General features: G+C 52.5%; 5 protein-coding genes across 5 annotated transcripts; 3 read left to right on the forward strand and 2 right to left on the reverse strand.

Annotated features, from left to right (window-relative positions):
• Window positions 1–2303: 2303 nt before the first annotated feature.
• On the reverse strand, window positions 2304–6973 carry MYCFIDRAFT_174945 (uncharacterized protein; the record flags this gene model as incomplete). The annotated part of the gene is made up of 22 exons (XM_007928520.1): window positions 2304–2367; window positions 2392–2405; window positions 2437–2636; window positions 2677–2712; window positions 2749–2832; window positions 2861–3016; window positions 3043–4172; window positions 4204–4759; window positions 4792–4809; window positions 4844–5243; window positions 5303–5584; window positions 5614–5713; window positions 5746–5925; window positions 5953–5979; window positions 6004–6041; window positions 6073–6099; window positions 6128–6134; window positions 6160–6269; window positions 6310–6360; window positions 6402–6411; window positions 6436–6603; window positions 6630–6973. The coding sequence occupies 22 exons, from the start codon at window positions 6971–6973 to the stop codon at window positions 2304–2306; spliced, it is 4002 nt and encodes a 1333-aa protein (XP_007926711.1).
• Window positions 6974–9063: 2090 nt separating this feature from the next.
• MYCFIDRAFT_154096 (uncharacterized protein) lies at window positions 9064–11294 on the reverse strand (the record flags this gene model as incomplete). The annotated part of the gene is made up of 3 exons (XM_007928521.1): window positions 11029–11294; window positions 9702–10969; window positions 9064–9653 (listed from the first exon to the last, which is right to left on the reverse strand). The coding sequence occupies exons 1-3, from the start codon at window positions 11271–11273 to the stop codon at window positions 9064–9066; spliced, it is 2103 nt and encodes a 700-aa protein (XP_007926712.1). The 5' UTR covers window positions 11274–11294.
• Window positions 11295–11909: 615 nt separating this feature from the next.
• Window positions 11910–12224, forward strand: MYCFIDRAFT_174947 (uncharacterized protein; the record flags this gene model as incomplete). Its single annotated transcript, XM_007928522.1, has 4 exons — window positions 11910–12036; window positions 12068–12112; window positions 12140–12174; window positions 12207–12224. The coding sequence occupies 4 exons, from the start codon at window positions 11910–11912 to the stop codon at window positions 12222–12224; spliced, it is 225 nt and encodes a 74-aa protein (XP_007926713.1).
• Window positions 12225–13825: 1601 nt separating this feature from the next.
• On the forward strand, window positions 13826–14674 carry MYCFIDRAFT_39238 (uncharacterized protein; the record flags this gene model as incomplete). The annotated part of the gene is made up of 1 exon (XM_007927604.1): window positions 13826–14674. One exon carries the CDS (start codon window positions 13826–13828, stop codon window positions 14672–14674), a length of 849 nt encoding a protein of 282 aa, XP_007925795.1.
• Window positions 14675–16240: 1566 nt separating this feature from the next.
• Window positions 16241–18882, forward strand: MYCFIDRAFT_154099 (uncharacterized protein). The gene is made up of 6 exons (XM_007928523.1): window positions 16241–16875; window positions 17144–17338; window positions 17433–17482; window positions 17534–17664; window positions 17715–18142; window positions 18188–18882. The coding sequence occupies exons 1-6, from the start codon at window positions 16333–16335 to the stop codon at window positions 18746–18748; spliced, it is 1908 nt and encodes a 635-aa protein (XP_007926714.1). The 5' UTR covers window positions 16241–16332; the 3' UTR covers window positions 18749–18882.
• The last annotated feature ends 433 nt before the right edge of the window (window positions 18883–19315 follow it).

Raw genomic sequence — 19315 nt, forward strand, 5'->3', positions numbered from 1 at the left:
AGCTATTTAGGCGGATAGGTCTCTATCCGCTAGAAGTCCTATAGAAAGCGTAATAAATAAAACCTAACTTTCGCGTTAGTAATTTAGTTAGTTTATATATATATAGCGAAAGCGTAGTCGTCGTTTATAGGATTTATATAGATATATATTACTCTATATATATAGTCGTAAAGAAGTAGTAAGGGGAAGTCGTTAGGCTCTTAGTCGGCTTAGCCCCGATCTTGTTACCTTATCCTAATAGCGTCTCGAATAACTCCTAGTAGTACGAGAGTTTAGTATAAGTAAAGCTACTAATTATTATAAAGTTATTATTATAGATATTTATATAGAGGAGGAAGGTTAAGTATAGAGGTAGCCGCTCCTCTATTAGTTAGCTTAGCCCTTAACTGTTCCTTCCCTTATTCCGTAACAAGAGCTGTCTAAGGAACGAGGGTTAGCTCAGACCAAGCAAGGGCAGGCAACACGGACAGAGCCCTGTTAGCTGTATGTGGCGCGAGAGAAGCAAAATTTGGAGCCTTAGGTTTGTTGCCGCCTCACGCCTCACGCCTCACGCCTCACGATGATACTGGACAAGGCTAGAGACTCGCGTCAGAAACGATACATGTTATATCAGCATTGACATGGTATGTGGACCCTGCAACTGGAGACGACCGGCGCTGCGAACGGGTTGCGGAAAAGCCAGAAATGTTGTGTGTGCTCACAAGGCTCATAGACGAGCTTCATCCAGTAACCGCAGTAGTAGTGCCTCATTGCGACAGTGAGCATCTGCCAAAGGATGCCATGTCCATCACTCATATCGCCCGCTGCTAATCGAGAGGCTTGCACGTGCGATTCGCATCTCGATGGGTGGCGTCTGCAGCACCCTTTCCTTTTGCACCCTGCTGACGACGACTGCTGCTTCAGAACCCTTGACACCTGATCCGCATGCGGCATTGCACGCTCTTCCCTGGCTGTACTGCTCTTTATCGCCGGACTTGATCAGGTTTCAGCTGCTGCTGCTGCTGCTGCTACATTGCCCGCTCCTACTGGCATCCTGGACAGCGGGCACTGTCATCAAGCCTGCCGTTGTGGTACAGCATCGAGATTCATATTCGAGAGATCGACCCGTGGACCTCCCTGTCCCGACAAGCATCAATTCTGGAATGAACGACTTGCCCTTCGAGCACGAGCACGAGCGCTCGAAGCCACTGGTGCTTGCTACACTCACTCGATGAGACAGACGATCGATGCTGCAAGCAGAGCCTGCTCCAAATCCTCTCAGGCAGATATCTGTGCAGCATCTTCGACTCATGGCATGCCTCTGACGCCCTTTTCGCCGGCAGTTGGTGATGAGCAATCCCCAAGCGCCGCGGAAGCTGGGCCGGCGGCGGCGTGCTGCCAGGAAACCCACATCAGATCCGATCCTTCGCACGTCTGGAAACACCGATATACCATGCATCATTGCAGGACACTTCGCCTGAGATGACCGAGCTGTCAACACCTGTCACGAGCTGAAACCAGAATCCCGATGCAAACTCCTCTGAGAGTCAAGCAGAACCATCTCAGGGCCGCATGCTTCGAAACACGGTCTTCGAACGATTCGACAGGAACATGCCATGTCGACATACTCACCAAAACTCACACGACATCTTCCCTGGTAGACATACATACATACCTGACGAGCAGATCATCATCATCACATCGCGCAGTGTTGACCAAGCTTGCATCTAGAGACGCCACGCCCTAACCACCCATCAATCATGATCAGACCAGCCCATCAAAGATCCACCATCGTGCATCGCCGTAACCAGGACCTCCCTGCTTTCCAACCCGCTCGCCCACAATCTATACCAAAACACATTGCCAAACATCCCATTTCCCTCTCTAAAACACGAGTGAATGACAATCCTACATAGCAGAACAGGGGAGTGGAGTGGTGACAGTAAAATGCTAGAAAACTCTTGTCTCCAAAAAAAAAAAAATCTATATGTATTTATCAAACTCGGGAGGTAGGTAGGTAGGCAAGTGCCGTGCCGTGACCGACGAGGCCAACGCATTATTAGTTTTCTATGACAAAGCAAAAGCAAAAGCAAAGCAAAAAGTCCCTGTCTCGCTTCGCCGATCTCCTACGATTACAGATAGGACAGGGCATACATACATACATTTATACGGTACTAGATTTCGTAAGGGCCTTGTTACTCGCTAAAATAAGTAAGCACTTTTTGCGTGTGTGTGTGTGTGTGCGTCTCTAGGAGTGAAAGGTAAGAAGAAGGACAGTACTATAGTTTAAGGACGACGGGTATCAAACTAATAAATCTATCATCTCATTCTCTGAGTTCTTTCCTTCCCTTCCCACCAGTCAAAAAAATCCAAGACCTCCCTTCCTCCCTTCCAATTAACAACAGCAACAACAAGTTTTTTTTTGCCTCGCGGCATTCCGGCATTCCGGCATTAAACCGTTCGTTCCCATCTCTGCGCTGGACCTCCCACGAAGAAGCAGAAACAAACTACCCCCCCAAAAAAACCGCCGTGACTGTGCCTCCCCGCACCTCCCTCCAAAGCGCATCCCACGTTCTGTGACGCGTTGGAAATGTGTAATGAGCAAACCTCCTCCTTATCCTCTCCTCTCCTCTCCTCTCTTCTCCTCCCAACCGAAGCTGTTATCATCAAGAAGAATCCCCCCAAAAAAGACATTACCAGGTACATGTATCATACAGGTACGTCCAACGTGATCTTGTGATGATGAGCAGTCAGTAGTAAGTCTACCACATCCAAAGTACAGGCCATTGCCTCCCAGCATTAGCTTGCCAAGTCGCTTGATCGAGTGTAGTAGGCGCAGGAGTTGTTGTATTTCTTCCTCCAACATTGTTGTTCGTGTGACGCGCAGCAGCAGCAACGTCGTCGTCGTCATCCCTCACTTCCGTCTTTGCTGGCTCCTCGGCGGCCGATCCAAGCGATGAGAGTGACTGTTGATTCCTCGCGGTCCCGCGCCCGTAGCCGTACTGCTGTGACTGCTTTGCCTGTGCGACGACTGATGCTGATGGTGGTGATGAGCATGATGACTGCCGCTGTGACGGGGACCGCGAACCTGAGAAAAAGACTGGCTTGCCTGTTGGACTTCCTGGGGAGAGTGCTGCTGCTGTCGTTGGAGTTGTTGTTGTTGTAAAGGGACATCCGTATTGATGGGAGTAAAAGCTGCTTGGGGAGGTCTGGTCGGACCTGCTGAGGGTGTAGTAGTAGGGAGTCGACGTTGCTGCTGCTGCTGCTGCTGCTGCTGCTGCTGCTGCTGCTGCTGCTGCTGCTGCTGCTGCTGCTGTGTTTGCTGTTGCTGATAGACACTAGACATGTGTGGTGGGATGCCAATGCTGTATGATGCAGGACCCACAGGTGCCATGCTGTAAGGAGACATTACGGCTGGGAATGGTGCCGCCGTGACCTGACTGACCGGTATGATCGGGGAAGGAATACTCGGCGTAGTCGGATGTGATGGGTTTGAAGGATGTGCGCTGCCCGCCATATGCCATCCCAACGGTGCAAAGGCATGCGGTGAATATGACTGCAATCCGAGGTCCTCGAGGAGGAACATGCCCGTGTTGCCCATTACGGCGTCACTCGGGAAATCTGTCATCGAAGCCGTATCGATCGGAAGCGGAGGCTGGTAAGCGTTTCGTGTTGTCTCGGCCTGCTGTCGGCGCTGCGCCGCCCTGTTTCCGATCACAGCCAGTCCGTCTGAGATGCGCTGCACCGCGAGCTCAGCCAGTTGATGGACGCCGTGCTTCTGGAGCTCTGAGAAGACTAGATACGCTTTATCAACCCAATGGATGTTGACATTATTCTCCGTCTCCCATGCATCAAGGATGAGGATCATGGACGCGTTGAACGCCTGTTGTCCCATTGTCCAGCAGATGAGAACTTCTGGCTTGCGCAGATAGAGAAACATGAACGCCTGAATGAGGGCGCATGACGAATTGATGACGAGGGAACGGCCTCTCAGTGGCGCGGGATGTAGGGGATGCTCTGAGTAGAGTGAGCTCTGCATCGAGGATGGTCGGGGAGGAGGTCCCATAGATCCAGGCGGTGAATGCTCGCTCGCAACTCCTTGAGTGCGTTCGATCCGTTGCCGATTCAGAAGGATGAGAAACGATTGCACCTTGGCATAGAGCACTGTCACTGTCAGCGAATTCCTACCACACCTCGAATAATGGTGACGACCTACTCGCAGACATCACTTCCAGTGGCCAGTCCGGAAGCGCGGTGTGCTCTTGCGACCAGCTCTCGTTGAACTGGAGGGCCTCGGGCATCGTATCCCACAGGCCAAGCAGTTTGTCGGTGAATTCGTCAATCCGCCCCACGTTCATCATGCCATCGCTACCGAGAATCTGACGTGCCAAAATGGTCAAGTGGTCGACGAATTCGCCGAGTCGCAAAATGGTCGGGTTCGTGGTCAGCTGTTCGGGAGGTGGACAGTCACCGAAGCCAGAGATTCCAAGCGGCCGGCCCAGTGTGACGGAGTATTGCTGGTCCATGTGCAACATCCACCACCAGAGTGTCTTCCTGATCATGCTCTCTCGAAGAGGAGGCGTGGGTTCGAGGAGTTGCGGATTGCGGTGGAGACCGATCGAATGCGCCATGCGAATCGTCGTTCCAAACAACGTCCACGCATCGAGGAATCGTCCACTGTTCGTCAGATACGGCCCCACCATCACAAGAGTCTGAATACCGAGGAGAGTAGGGGTGTTCATGAAGGATGCGACGCGAAGCGCCTGCATGGCGGCTGCGACTGAAGACACACACACACGATCAAGTCAGCACGGGCGCGCGAAATGGACACTCTGCCGACGCTTACTGTAGACGTCGCTGTTACGTCTCGTCTCTTCAACGGCACCCTCCGCCCAGCCACCGTAGCGATCGTGGATGCCCATTTGCATAGCAGTCGCCAGCATTGCAAAGATCAGGGCCAGCATGTCCGGCGCGCGCTCCGCATAGTTCACGGCGTCGCCCAGAAATCGTTCGACCTCCTTTCGAGTGAGCTCATCCGGCGTGTGAGGGAAGTAGCAAGACTGTGCTCGCTTTTGGAATACGTCGAGACACTGCAGCACATCGTCGTGTGGTGGAAGCAGCGAGCGAGCCATGTCGCCCGCTCCGTTTCCCGACGGCCATAGGATGGAAAATGGATACAATGATGATTGTTCAGGGTGGTAGAGATCCTTTCCTCGAGGGATTGTGTGTGTGAGTGACTGAGTGCCGAACTGCAGGTTGGCGAACTAGACAGGGGTCAGCGAAGAGTTTTTTCAAATATGATCGTCGTATATCGCTCGCTCACATCCGCAACGATGTTGGCGAGGCCAGGCGTGCCAAAGTAGAGATTATCGACTCGATCGCCGGTCTTGAAGCGACGTTGTCGTGAGGCTGCCGCTCGGGAAGTGGTTCGTGAATTCTTTCGTTCCGCCGAATCCCCGTCATCGTCGTCGTCGTCGTCGCCGCCCGACTGAGTGAGGCGGGCTGCTTGCAGCCTCTCCTTCAGTCGTTGATTCTCCGCTCGAAGCTTTCGGATCTCATATGACTGCTGAATGGGGCTGTAGTCATTGCCCTCGCCGACGACAAACTCACACTCCTTGGGGTGCCCTCGAGCACAGCACGCGGAGCATGGCTTTGTCCGATCACACTGTCATCATCATCATTCACTTGATTAGCTTTCCATCTGTAGAAAGTTTCTCGGAAGAGGAGGCTTCGCCTCGCCTCACCTTAACCTTGCGTTCTCGGCACTTTGTACACGAGAGGAGCTGTCTGGATTGCGGCTTCTTCTGACGGTCTCCCGAAGCAGTTCGCTGAAGCTGGTTGGAAGGGCCTCCTGCAGCCGGTGCGGATGGCCCGTAGCCGGCCCAAGATGAGGAACTCATTCTACCCTCATCCGTTGGACAGCGTGGTAGATGGTGAGCATACTGGCTCAGGTGTCAAGGTGGATGCTTGGACGGCGATAAGCGAATGGAGTACAACAGGCTGTCTCAACCGGTGTCGTGGGACGGTGGTGGTGGTGGCCTCTGTTGAAAACATATAACAGTCTGATCAAAGCCATGTAATGTTACGGCAAACCAGATCAAGAAAGTGTGCATAAGGTCGCTAGGGCTTTTCGAGAGCGGTGCTCCACAATGAGGCTTTCATGGGATGTGTCGGGGTGACGACCGAGCTCTTGGGGTTGTCGAAATTGGTGGTGTGGCTACAAAGACGTGCTCATTTAGCCGTGAGGTATTACTGGAGCTCAGCCCCCGGTCAAGGGTCAATCGCCTGTCCTAGTAGTTATTGTCGCCATAGGCATTATTGTGTCGTGACGATGTATGGCGCCGTAAGCGACGCGGAAGGGCAGCCGATTACCTGTCCTGCCTGGTGTGTGGGCACCTTTTAGGCAGCGCAGGCTAGTGCACTAAGCAGCGCCTTCGCAGTTGCACTAGCCAATACATACACAGACACCAAGGGCCCACCGCCCACGTACGACGAGTGTCTGATCGCCTTACCAGATGCAGTTTGAGATGGAGGCGACCGCCCAGTGTTTCTTCCAGGGAGGGAGACGTCAGAAGGGAGATTGGTGGCTCCCGCATGCCGGCGCATGCTGGTGCATCATGCTCGCTCGCTCGCTCGCATGCGCCCTCGACAGAGAAGGCTGGGTGAGATCTTCCCAGCTCGCCGGGACCGATAGATAGTGCTTGTGCATGCGAAAAAGACGTGCCCGGGAGATCTCATTCGCACGTTGGCGGGCCGCAGCGGTGGATAGACACATTCCTGGGGGATCATCCCGATTGCACGCCGAATGCAGCGCGTCGAGCGGCATGCTGGGACGAGGACGGCGAGGGCATTCTGACTGGCCGGCCCTTCGATGTCGATGCTGCCAGCCCTTTCTGGCGCCGAAGCGCACGGAAGAGGGAGCCGTGTCGGGCAGGGCAGGGCAGGGCAGGGCGATGGCCAGGATCATTTCATGTTCATGTCGAGGATGCTGCATTCACCACCCACCCCAGCCGAGCATCAGGTGTCTCATGCGGCTTCGGTGGCATGGCGGATCATCGCGTCGACGCCGAGGACCTCACTGCATCATCATGCGAGGGCCACATGACAAATCGCGGGCGCGCCATGCGAACGGCATGCAGCGCGGCGGCGTGGGCGGTGCGGCGACCGGTCACAGGCAGGTATTGGGCCTTGGCGTCGTTCGCCCGCTCGCAATGGAAGCGTCGATGCTCGCTCGTATCGACGCACGACGGTGGAGTGTCGCGGCCTCGATGGCGTCGATGCCTCGATGGGCAGGCCGCTGCTGGACCAGGCTGGCAGGGCGCAGGGCGTGCCTTAGCCGTTCGTTACACCTGCGCGGCGAGCATCTTCTGGACGCTGTCTGGCCTGCCAATGCGCGCCGCCATATACACAGTGAGGCGTCGTCGTGTTGCACTGGCGGCCGCGCCTCGTCGCCCGCAAGGCTGCATCCCGGCACGACATCTTCACGTTGCATCGATCACACTCTAACCGCCCTGCTGGGTCGCGCGCCCTGCCCTGCACTCGACTCGCCATCCACACGCCATCTCATTTGCCTGGCCTGGTGGCGCATCTCATTCTCTGCACTCGTGCCTTGCAGCTTTTTCGACGCATCATGTCCACCCTCCGCCCTCCGCCCTCGGCCCACGGCCCACCACCCACCACCCATCGAGATCCATCGCTTTCGTTCGTGTATGTGAGATAACGAGAGCCGATGCGGTCTCTGGGCCCCCCCCCCCATGTCGGCAGGGCGCTCTCTCCCCCTGCTATCGCCAATCGCCCTTCGCTTGCCTCGGATAAGTCTAATTCGTAGCGCACGATTTCCCAAAGTGTGTTGTCGCAATTGCTGGAAGGAGTATGGCGCTGGTGACATGCCCTCCCACGGCGCGGACCCTTGGAGCGTGGGAGAGCAAGATCACGTGGGGCGCCCCTGAGCAGGCATTGAAGCATCTCTCGGCCAACAATAACATCTGCTCCCCTCACGCCTCCTGTGGCGCGGCCGAACATCAAAGGAGTGGGCGCAGGATGCACGTTGATGAAAAGACGCACGCCAGGCGTTGATGATGGAGCTGTGAAATGCTCCTCCCAGAACTCATTATTTTAGCCAAGGTGCATATCTGTCCCGACGGCATGCTTATGCTTGTTATTAGCGTCCGCCTCGAACCCAACCGCTGACACGCACATCTCTGGAGCGCTGCAGACATCACCGTGACACGTGAGAAGCTCATCGCACCAGCCATCGTTCTTGCACTTCCAACGCCTCCAAACAGTCAACCACCATCCAGATCGTCCAGAAGTCAAGCCACTGTCAGATACACGAGCGCGAGACGTGCGAGAGGAGAGGAGAGGAGCAGACATGCGAGAGGAGAGGAGAGGAGCAGACATGCGACGCTGTCACGAAAGCTCTTCTCGCTCGCTTGTGTCACCCACCCACCCTCCATGCTGGAGGTGCAGCACACCAGGAGCCTTGTACGTGGAGAGCACGAGGAGTCCCAAGAAACACATCCTGGAACCAGACGGTCGGGTCAGCTCCAAACGTTCTGCTGTGTCGGGAAAAGGGTAAGCGATGTGGCTTTTACAACAGACGTCCCGCAGAAGAGGAGTTGTAAGCTGGTCGCTGACTCGTAGCGATCTGGGAGAACATCTTTTCCATCCGCTGTGATGAGGAAGGCAATGGAAAGCAATGCGGTTGTCATCCAGTAATTTGTTGCGTCCTCCATAGACAAAAGGAAGCGAACGAGAATGAGTAGTGCTCTTACTAGACAGAAAGCATGATTGAAGAGCGACGATGACAGCCTGTCCCATTTCACTTCACTACTTGGTCTGCAAGTGCACCAAGGTGTCCCATCTCAAACCCCGAAATCCCTCGATCATCAGTAGTCATACCCACAGCACAGAAATAGCCCAGACCCAACGGGGAAATTTCCAATTTGCATACAGAGAGCCCAATCGCCCATCTCAAGGACCAACTCCACACAACCATCCATCCATCCCCATCTCTCAGCCTCACCTCATCCCGATCCAAAAAAACCCCCATCCCTCACTCCCTCCGACTCCAACCCCTGCTCATCACGGAACCCCAACCTTCCCCAACGCAAGCAAAGCAAACCAACCCCCCACAACCGGTCTCGCCCTAAACTCCCCACCGCCATAACCCCCCGAAATAACATCAAACCGATCCGTAGCCGGCCCGGCCGTCGTCGTCTCCCTCAAAAACTTCGCCGTGTCACGAATGAACATCTCCCGAGTATCCTTCTCCGCGATGGCCGCACAGAACAGTTCCCAATCGTTTTTCGAGCGCGTGTCGCGCGTGTCGAGGGCGACGCCGTACGCCTTGTTGACGGTGGGGTAGAAGTTGGATTGCATGGTGTAGATGCTTTGAGGGACGAGGTCGGTGCCGAGGAGCGCGTCGGCCCAGAGGTTGTAGAGGAGGGAGTAGGAGTCGGGAGCGCCGTAGTTGAGGACCGTGTGTGGGGGGTTGGCGTTGGCGTTGACTGCGAGGGATTCCCATTGTTGGATCCAGTCGGTGGCTTGGTTGGAGTATTGGGATGCCGCTTCGGCACGACCGGTCATGTTTGCCATCATCCCAGCGGCTTTGAGGCCGATGATGCCTTTGAGGGCGAGGTTGGTTTGGTTGGCGAGTGGGCCGGCGAAGTCGTCTGTGAAGTGTCAGTTCTGGGTTTGAAGGCTAGTGAGGGCATGCTTACCGGTAGATATCTGGTTGAATGGAATGACAGCATCGTTGTCGATCAGCCACTTGGCCCACTTGTCCAGACTGTCCCAATGCTCGTTGAGATACCCTGTGTTGCCAGTCCTTTGAGCGTAGGCTAACGCCATGATGAGCATGTTTCCGCATTCTTCGAGTGGCTGCAGAGCCGCGTGGCCATCGGAGTGGCCAGTTGCATTCGGGTAATGGTCACCGATATCATGAATGGCATAGTCTTGAGGCCACAGGCCAGGAGTCTCCATGTTGATGAACAGCGGGTCCAGAATCATCTTCATCCAGTCGGCGTTCATATACAGCAGGATGGGGTGGAAGGGGAAGACCACGTCAACGGTCTGGAAGTTTCCGTTCGAGCTGATCTCCTTCAAGAACATGAAGTGGCGTTGCTCAGTGCCAGCGATTTGCACTGCTCCCCAAGCTTGGCGAACAGCAAGCGATACAATTGATACGTAGTCATTTCCGCCGACACCTCGAGCATCGTTTGCTACGTCAGCGTCGAGCGCAGCACTGACCCGAGCAGCGTTATGATAGTCAAAGTAGAATGTAGTGATTGCGCTGAGTTCGTCTCCAAATGCTCCCTTCCAGAAGCTCGGCACTTGCTCGAGTGTAGTGGTCTGGAATTGCACCGCGCAATCTTGCATCAGATTGATCGTAAAGAGAGTCTCGATCGAATTTGATGAGACTGATCCCAGATTCTTTGCAAAGCCGAAGACAGGGTAGTTCTGGTTGATGGCTCTGAAGTTCTTGTCATCGCTGTTGGCCAACTGACCATCCTGAATGAATGTACCGCGAACATCGGTGTCGGTGCCAGACTGATATGTCAAGCCTTCGTCATTCTCGGTTGCGTAGTACCAGTAGCCCCAAGCAGCTTGGTCGCTGTTCTCCGAGAATTCCTGCTGGTTCTGCCGCCATACCCTGTGGTATGCGAGGGCACCCGAGCCAGCATCGCTTGCGCCTTGAGCCGTTCCGCGGCTCCACTCTGCAACCTGGTTGCGATCACCTGACGTCCATTCGGCACTAATATCGGTATAGATGGAGACATCGTGAGCGTTGCCATCTGAAGATTGAACATTAACGGACATGTACGATACTGGCATGCTCTGTCGTTGCTTGTCCTGTGGGTCCACTGGTGAAAGAAACGTTATGTTCATGGCGACCTTGCCATCCACATCCATGCTGAAAGTGCTGCGGGTTGATGTGTATTCCATACTCGTCTGCTTGACTATCGTCGGCATACTGTCTGGCTTACCCCTTGATTCAGCAAATCAGCATGACGTTCACGTGGATGATGGCTGATGAACGCTACTCACATCCATGTGTATGTCTGACCGTCCACTCGTATCAAGCCACACCACCCATTGATCTGTCCGGCCCAGAAGGTAGGCCATTGTCCTGCCAGGTATCCTCCATTGCCGCCATCACTGCCTGCTGCCTGCCAGGTGCTGAGGTAGGGTGATCTTACTGCCAACGGTATCGCTGGTGGTCGCTGTGGTATAAAGGTCTGCGCAGATATTACTGTCATTAGGAATGATAGGGCAGCGAGGAGAGAAGCCATGCTGACGAGGAAAATGAATGACTGAGAGGACTTTGGTGTGGAAGACGGATCCTGGCAACTGGCGACGTCTTATGTGAAGACATTTTCCGACGTCGGGTTGCGGGTATGCTGCGAAATGAGGAGGGATGGTGACCACACGGGCGGCAGAATCGACCTTGGCGGCTAGGGACGACATCCATCTACGCAGCAGAGACCATCCAAAACTGGGCATCTGGCGTCATGAGGGTGCTTGGCTGCACGATGCCACTGGGCATGCCTGTCTGGCCAGCGCGTTACATGTAAGATGAAGTCGAAATCCACCCGGTATCAGACACGTATAAGCTCGTTTGGGCTGTTCTCGGGGTCTGGAGGCATCTCAAGCGGTCCCTATGGGTTTCTGGCATCGCCTTCAGCGAGCGCTTGAGGCTCCTGGAGGCAATGCCATCTCCGATCGTTGTGGTGCTGGCATACTGCTTCGCCGGGCATGGTGTCGCCAGTGAAGACCTGCTGATACTCCTGGCAGATCGGAAGACAAATTAGGGTGTGGAGGAAGCTTAGCGAGGTCTTGCGACGCTGTCACGGCTCCCATCGTTCGCCCGTACCTGACGGCCATGACGCGCATGCACCAAATATTGATCACGGTGCTACGCTATCGATATGGTCCGCACCCTGTCGCGTCGGAAAAATGGCCTGCGGTGTGGCCACGCGACTTGGAGCCCATACTCGACTTCTGCATTTCGTGCTCTTGCTGGCCCCGCTGTGCAACGTGAACGTGGACGTGAACGTGAACGGGAGCACAACTGAGGGGTCTCCAGTCTCTCCCGCCATTCGAGCTGGGCGACGCTTTGGTGCGCAACTTGGTCCGAGTTCTCTTGGTTGCATCTGAGCAAACATCGATGCGACGTGCCTACTGGCGGGCGGAGTGATCGTTTCAAACGATGTGCTGTTGCGGAGCTGAAGGAGCTGAGCTGAAATCAAGCACGGGGTCTCGGATTAGGGAGGCCCATACGTACCAGATTGTCAATATAGTACTTCTGACCGCAGCGACAACAACGCTATCTTTGCCCCTTCAAGTTCTTTTTAATATATCTTTTTATATAGAGGAGTTATAGCTTAATAACATAGAGCAAAGATACTCTAAATTGTATCTATTTTTAGAAAATAATAAAATTTATAGTCGTTACCTATTGAATTTATAGGCTATATAGCCTAAAATTCTAATTTAGAAGTTTAACAGTTTTAGCATTTTTTAGGCCTTAGCATACTATTTTTAGTAATCTAAAACATAGATCTTGTACTTTTACCTTATAAAAATCTAAATTTAAATTTATATATTAGTATAGAAACTATTAGTAATACAATCTAGAAAGGAATATTATTTTCTTACTATATTCTCTTTGGTTTATCTTTTTATTTAGAAGAGTTATAGCTTAGTAATATAAGACAAAAATACTCTATTCTTAAACTAGTATTAGGAAACTACTAAAATTACTATAGCTCTCTACTAAGATTAGCCTAAAATTCTAGAATAAAGATTTTAAGATTTTAGTATTTATTAAGCCTTAGTATACTATTTTTAGTAATCTAAAACCTAGACCTAGGAGTTTTACCTAGCATAAATATAGAATGAGATTCTTATCTTAATACGCTTACTATTAGTCTTAGAATCCTAAAGCGAATATTCTTAAGAATTGTAGGCTTAGTAATTTAAAGTTTACAATTCTTAAGAATATTCTTTTCTAAGTTATAAGACTATTTATAGCTCAGTTAAAGTAAAAGCTCTAATATAGATTCCTACTAGGTAAAAATATTAGGTTTGGGGTTTAGATTACTAAAAATAGTATACTAAGGCTTAATAAATACTAAAATCTTAAAATCTTTATTCTAGAATTTTAGGCTAACCTTAGTAGATAGCTATAGTAATTTTAGTAATTTCCTAATACAAGTTTAAGAATAGACTATTTTTGTCTTATATTACTAAGCTATAACTGGTCTAAAGAAAAAGATATACGAAAGGGAATCTAAGAAGAATTTAAGTTTTAAGCTCTAGATTATATAACTAATAGTAGCTATATTACGAGAAAAATCTCAAAATAGATTTCAATTAAGTAAAACTATAAGACCTACGTTTTAGATTACTAAAAATAGTATATTAAGACTCAAAGAAACGCTAAAATTCTAAAATCTCTAACTTAGAGTTTTAAGCTATATAGCTTATTAATTTAGGAGGCAACAACTAGAAATTTTGATATTTTCTAAAAATATACATAAATGAGAGTATCTTTGTCTTACATTATTAAGCTGTAACTCCTCTAGAAAAAAAGATATATTAAAAAGAACTTGTAGGGGCAAAGATTGCGTTGTGAATTCTTCATTGACAATCTGGTATATATGGAGCTCCGTCTCGGATGAGGGCAACCGAAATTCAGGCAACAAGGCCGTCAGTTGACTTTCTCCATCGCCCGCCTCTCTTGTCCTCCAACATCTTTCGCATCAGACCTCGCCTCTGCCATTCACCGCTTGAGCAGCAGCACTCCGTGAATCTCCGGACTCGAATAGACCGTTTGCCTGACATGTCCGATATAACGCAGCTGTCAGAGGATGACCGAACTTTCGTAGACTCGTACTTGCCACGGGATGCCTGTAACGCCTCTGCAACTGAAACCGCATCCTCTGGCCGCCAGCACTCGCATTGTGTCCGAGCATCTGCACCTGAGAAGCGTGACTTGCCCTTCGTGACATTGACCTATGCATCTTCCCTGGACAGCATGATCGCGCTGGCACCTGGAGCCAGGACTACGCTCTCAGGTCCGGAGACCAAGAGTATGACACATTACCTGCGCCTGCGACATGATGCTATCTTGATCGGTGCAGGAACAGCGGCCACCGACGACCCAGGCCTCAATTGCCGTTATCCCCAGGCGGTCTTGAGCGACCAGCCGCGTCCGGTCATTGTCGATCCAAATGGAAGGTGGAAAGATGAGAGCAAGAAGGCATTTCGACTTGCTTCGGAAAGGCAGGGCAAGGCACCTTGGATTATTACCCGAACTTCCGATACCTCACCGCTGGACCCGCTCCTTCAGATCGGCGGAGAATATCTCACACTCGATGACGATCATCCCAGTTCGTCCGACTCGGCAATCTCATGGGTTTCTATTCTGAGAACACTCAAACAAAGGGGAATCAACAGTGTGATGGTCGAAGGCGGCGCGACGGTGATCAACACATTGCTCAGTCTCCCTGATCTGGTCGACTCCATCATCATCACCATCGCGCCCACCTTTCTGGGTCAAGGTGGAGTTGCTGTCAGCCCTGCGGCCAAGACTGATAATGGCCAACGCATCAACTCGGCATGGCTCGAGAGGACTTCATGGCGGCAGTTCGGCAACGACGCTGTGCTTTGTGGCAGGCTTCGAAGCTGATGAGGTGTGCAGGATTCAGTGAGGTATGCCTTGTCCAAGCCATGAACCATGCACCCTACGGAGCCTGCAGAAGATCCCCACGATGGCAGCGGGACAATTCCCCGAAGCCGCTAATCATCACGCTACATTACCCATTGCCTTCACTCACGATTCGGAAGGTGTGGCTGAGGAAGACTCACGCAGCGCACAGGTAGGTGGTTTCGTTCTGCAATGGCATATTCAATCATTGCAAGTCAAAAAGGCAACATTTGTCAAGGACAACACAAGCCACAAGCACCACTCCACAACGAGTTTTCACTGAAGTGTTCCATCTCGACGCTGCTCAAACTCGACAGCAGTCTCAAGTTTTCCCTTTCCGAATCCTCTCTGCTGCTCGACAGATTACATCATACTCATCGGTGACGGAAAGCGGCATTGGTATGGTAGGAAAATGGATGGATTCTTCATCACTAGGTCGAGCTGGATACGAGCTCTCGGCCGCATAGCATGAATAGTGTCACAGTCGAAAAGACGCTAGCACGTCACTACACATGGCATGTGACGCAGGGCATTATCAGAAATTCATCTCTTCACTCTCGAGATGTGAGGAGACACGGAATGGTGAGTAACAGAATCGTCCTACTTGGTAAGTGAGGTGCTACTGCTGTCCAGGACGCACACATACAGTACAAAACAGGCACTGTACGTCATATATGTGAAGTCCGTGCGTCATCGACGCCTTGCGTTTCAGGTTCCACCGGCTGGGATATGATGGTGCTATATGGCGATCCAGCTTGTGCAGTAGCAAATGCGATGCGATGTTGTCCGGTCTCTCAGGCATGCAGTGAAGCTGCCGCTGCTTGTGAAGAAATTTGTAGCCTAGGGATGGGCGGACGCGGACGGAAACGCATGTCGTTCGCCTCCGCGATCCGCAGCAGGCCGTGAACATCGGATGTCATGTAAAGAGATGGTCGAATGCCGCAGTGAGAGTGGTTGCCCAGCTGTCATCGCACGGCGCATGTGAATAGTACAGTACCTTGCCGCAAGAGTCGTTAATCCAGCATCGGCAGAGCAGAAAGCAAAGCAGTGAGCAACAGAAGCAACTTCAAGCAAAAAATAATCCTAACGCGAGGCTCCGACAGGCACGCCCCTGTGGAGTCAAATTGTACGCCCACACTCACAGCCGCATACAGTCTCATAACAGCACCGATCGGCGGTCAGCCCTTCATCATGTTTGGCAGTGGAAAGAAGAGGATTGAGGTCAGTCTGTCTGCATGCCTGAGGAATGCGCCGTACATCATGTTCCAGAGATGCTACCATAGCACCTTCGGCTTCGATTTTCGCTGATAAATGCGATGCGATGCGCTCTTGGTGGCCTGGCGTGGCATGGCATGGCATTCTTTGTGGCGTTCATCATCACTGCCAACGAGGAAGTGGCCTTTCCTTTGTGTGCCCGCCCTGCCTGCCAGAAAGCCAGCAATAATGACATCAGCAGCCGCTCCCGCATCATCGCGCGCATCCACCTGCACCTGCACCTGCACCTGCAACTGCCTTTCGTCATCGCCAACTTCACTTCACTGTTCTACCCTCCTGCTCCCTCCCCATACTGCCGTCGCTGAGCAGCACTCCGCGCTCGCATCCCGCTGCACGGTACATTCGCTTGATTGCCACTGAACACCATGTCGACCATACAGAACCTCAAAAATTTTATCCGCCACGGAAAGCAAGCTCGCGATGCGCGATCACCTCAAGACCAGGCCACCACACACCTCTCGAACGTCCACGCACAGCAACATCGCGGCCACGGCCACACCCACGACGTCCAAGCACATCACGCCAACTATCCTATCAGCGACCCCAATGTCTACGAGCACAAGCCCTTGCAAGCTGCCGCACCACATGGAGACTACTCTGCTGCCGCCGTAGATAACAGAAATGTTGCCGCCAAGGCCGGCCATGCCGCAGGTGCCGCAGTCGATGCGAAACAGAAACGAGACGCAAAAGGCCAAGATTACGACCCACAAGTGCTCCAACGCATTGTCGCCGAGGAGCGAGAGAGCAAAGGAAAGCTTCCCACCTATCCCGGCCTGGAGCGATATCAGCTGCTCGAGAAGATGGGTGACGGCGCCTTCAGCAACGTATACCGCGCCAGAGATACACACGGCCAGCACGATCAGGTCGCCATCAAGGTCGTCCGAAAGTTCGAGATGAACTCCACACAGGTATGCTCCGCGTATTCGGCCTTTTGTTTCCTGATTCTCGCCGCCGCTCTTCGTCATGATGTGATTGAAATTCTCTTGACCAACACTCCTGCCTGCTTAGGCCGTCCTCCATCCGGAATACGAAAAGAAAGTACCTAAAGGCGTCGAGGTGCGCACAGTTTCCTTCTTGTCTTATCGCTCTGCTCCGTTCTGCTCTGCTCTTCCATCTCCTCAGATCTCAACTTCATGGCGAAGCCTGGAGCGAGCGCTGACGTCATCTACTTGATAGCGAGCAAACATCCTCAAAGAAGTACAGATTATGCGACAGCTCGACCATCCCAATATCATCAAGCTCATCGACTTCTCCGAGTCGCGTCAATACTATTTCATCATTCTCGAGCTCTGTCCTGGAGGCGAGCTTTTCCACCAAATCGTCCGATTGACATATTTCAGCGAAGACCTCTCACGACACGTCATTACTCAAGTAAGTGCATGCGGCAACAATATCTTCAGAGTGGCTTGTCGTGTTCTGCTCGACCTCGACCTCGACCTCGAACATACTGACCTTCTCCCTCTAGGTCGCAAAAGCATTAGAATATTTGCACGAGGAGGCTGGTGTGGTGCATCGGTAAGTGATCCTGCTTCGCCTACTGTGGCGACAACTGACTCACGCGCACAGTGACATCAAACCTGAAAACCTCCTGTTCTACCCCATTCCATTCATCCCAACCAAAAACCCAAAGCCGAAGGGTCCTGAAGATGAAGACAAGGCGGATGAGGGTGAATTTATCGCGGGCACTGGATCCGGAGGTAAGTCAGAAATTTTCGTGTTGCGCAACACGCTTACTGACAACGTTCAGGCATCGGTGTGATCAAGATTGCCGACTTTGGCCTATCAAAGGTCATCTGGGACAGTCAGACGATGACGCCTTGCGGTACGGTCGGCTACACTGCGCCTGAAATCGTCAAAGACGAGCGCTACTCGAAGAGCGTCGACATGTGGGCCTTGGGCTGTGTCCTGTACACACTCCTCTGCGGTTTCCCGCCTTTCTACGACGAGAGCATCCAGGTGCTGACGGAGAAGGTGGCCCGAGGTCAATACACATTCTTGTCGCCATGGTGGGATGACATCTCGAAGCCGGCGCAAGACTTGGTCTCGCACCTGCTTACTGTCGATCCCGAGAAACGCTACGACATCACCCAATTCTTGAACCACCCATGGATCCGCAATGCCAACGAGCCAACACATGCTGCCGCTGACGCTCCACCGCTTGCTACTCCTCTCCACGTACGACAAGGACAAGGACAGCTGTCCGCTGGCTCCGCTGACAAGGCTGGTGCTTCTCCGCTCAAGCCAGACTTTGCATATCTCGACGACACACCAGGTGCCGGTCGTCGCATGGACTTCCGATCCCCCGGTGCTGTCAATCTTCGAGAGGTGTTCGATGTCAGTTACGCTGTGCACAGACAGGAAGAAGAGGGCAAGCGGAGGAAGAACTTCAAGCAAGGCTTCAGAGGCGGCAATGCACTCAACGCACTCGACGAAGAGTTTGACGATGACGAAGAAGACGGCGTTTCGCACCCATTCGACCCCAACTCGCAATCATTACCCGCCAAAGTGCCAAAGTCTGGAGCGCCTGATGTGGGTGGCGTGGAGAAGCAAATGAGGAATACAAGCTTATCTGCTGCGGCGCAGGCACGTCAGGCCAATGCGCCGCGCAGTTCGCAAGCCAAGGGATATGGCCAACACTCGCCTGAGGTCGCTGCTGCTGCCAAACGACAGGTCCGCAACAAGGCGGGCGCCTTCGAGCTGAGTCTGGACAACGCAACTCTTCTTGGCCGCCGAAAGAAGCCGGAGCCGAGTGGTCTGAGGCAGGAACAGGCTGTCCAATAAGAAGGCCTTTAATATGTTTTAGCTGCATTTCAGGGTGTACAGGCCACGAGGAACAGACTCGAAGGCCGGATCAGCATTGGCGCTGGGTGAGAGAAGAGTCAAATAAAGAAAGCATTTTCCATTTCTCAAGCACGATCTGAATGACACCCATCACGTTTCACGTTTCTTGCGAGTCCCGAAAGAGCTGGCATTGCTGCACGCATCTCGCGCGCGCGATGGTCGGGCACTCCTATGACGACTGTGACATGCGCGGTAAGAATCATTAAATAACATTGCTGTCGAAGGCAGAGATTAGACTGACAGGCTGGTTGTCGTTTCCAGACGCACTTCTTGATTGGGCCATGGCCAGAGACAGCACGCATTCTGACAAGAGAGCAGAAAGCTTTTGTAATGATTGATGAGCATGCGCGTCGAGAAGGACTCGAGACTGACAGCATTATAATAGGCTCGTCTACTTGCACTCTGCCATCGAAGCTTGACGATAGACTGCGCGGATTCTGCTAGGTGCCCAAACGAGCAGAGGCCTGATTATCACTCGCACGGCCAGGTGGATCTTGCGAGCAGGTT

Source organism: Pseudocercospora fijiensis (genome assembly GCF_000340215.1).
Source record: "Pseudocercospora fijiensis CIRAD86 unplaced genomic scaffold MYCFIscaffold_4, whole genome shotgun sequence".
NCBI lineage: Eukaryota > Fungi > Ascomycota > Dothideomycetes > Mycosphaerellales > Mycosphaerellaceae > Pseudocercospora > Pseudocercospora fijiensis.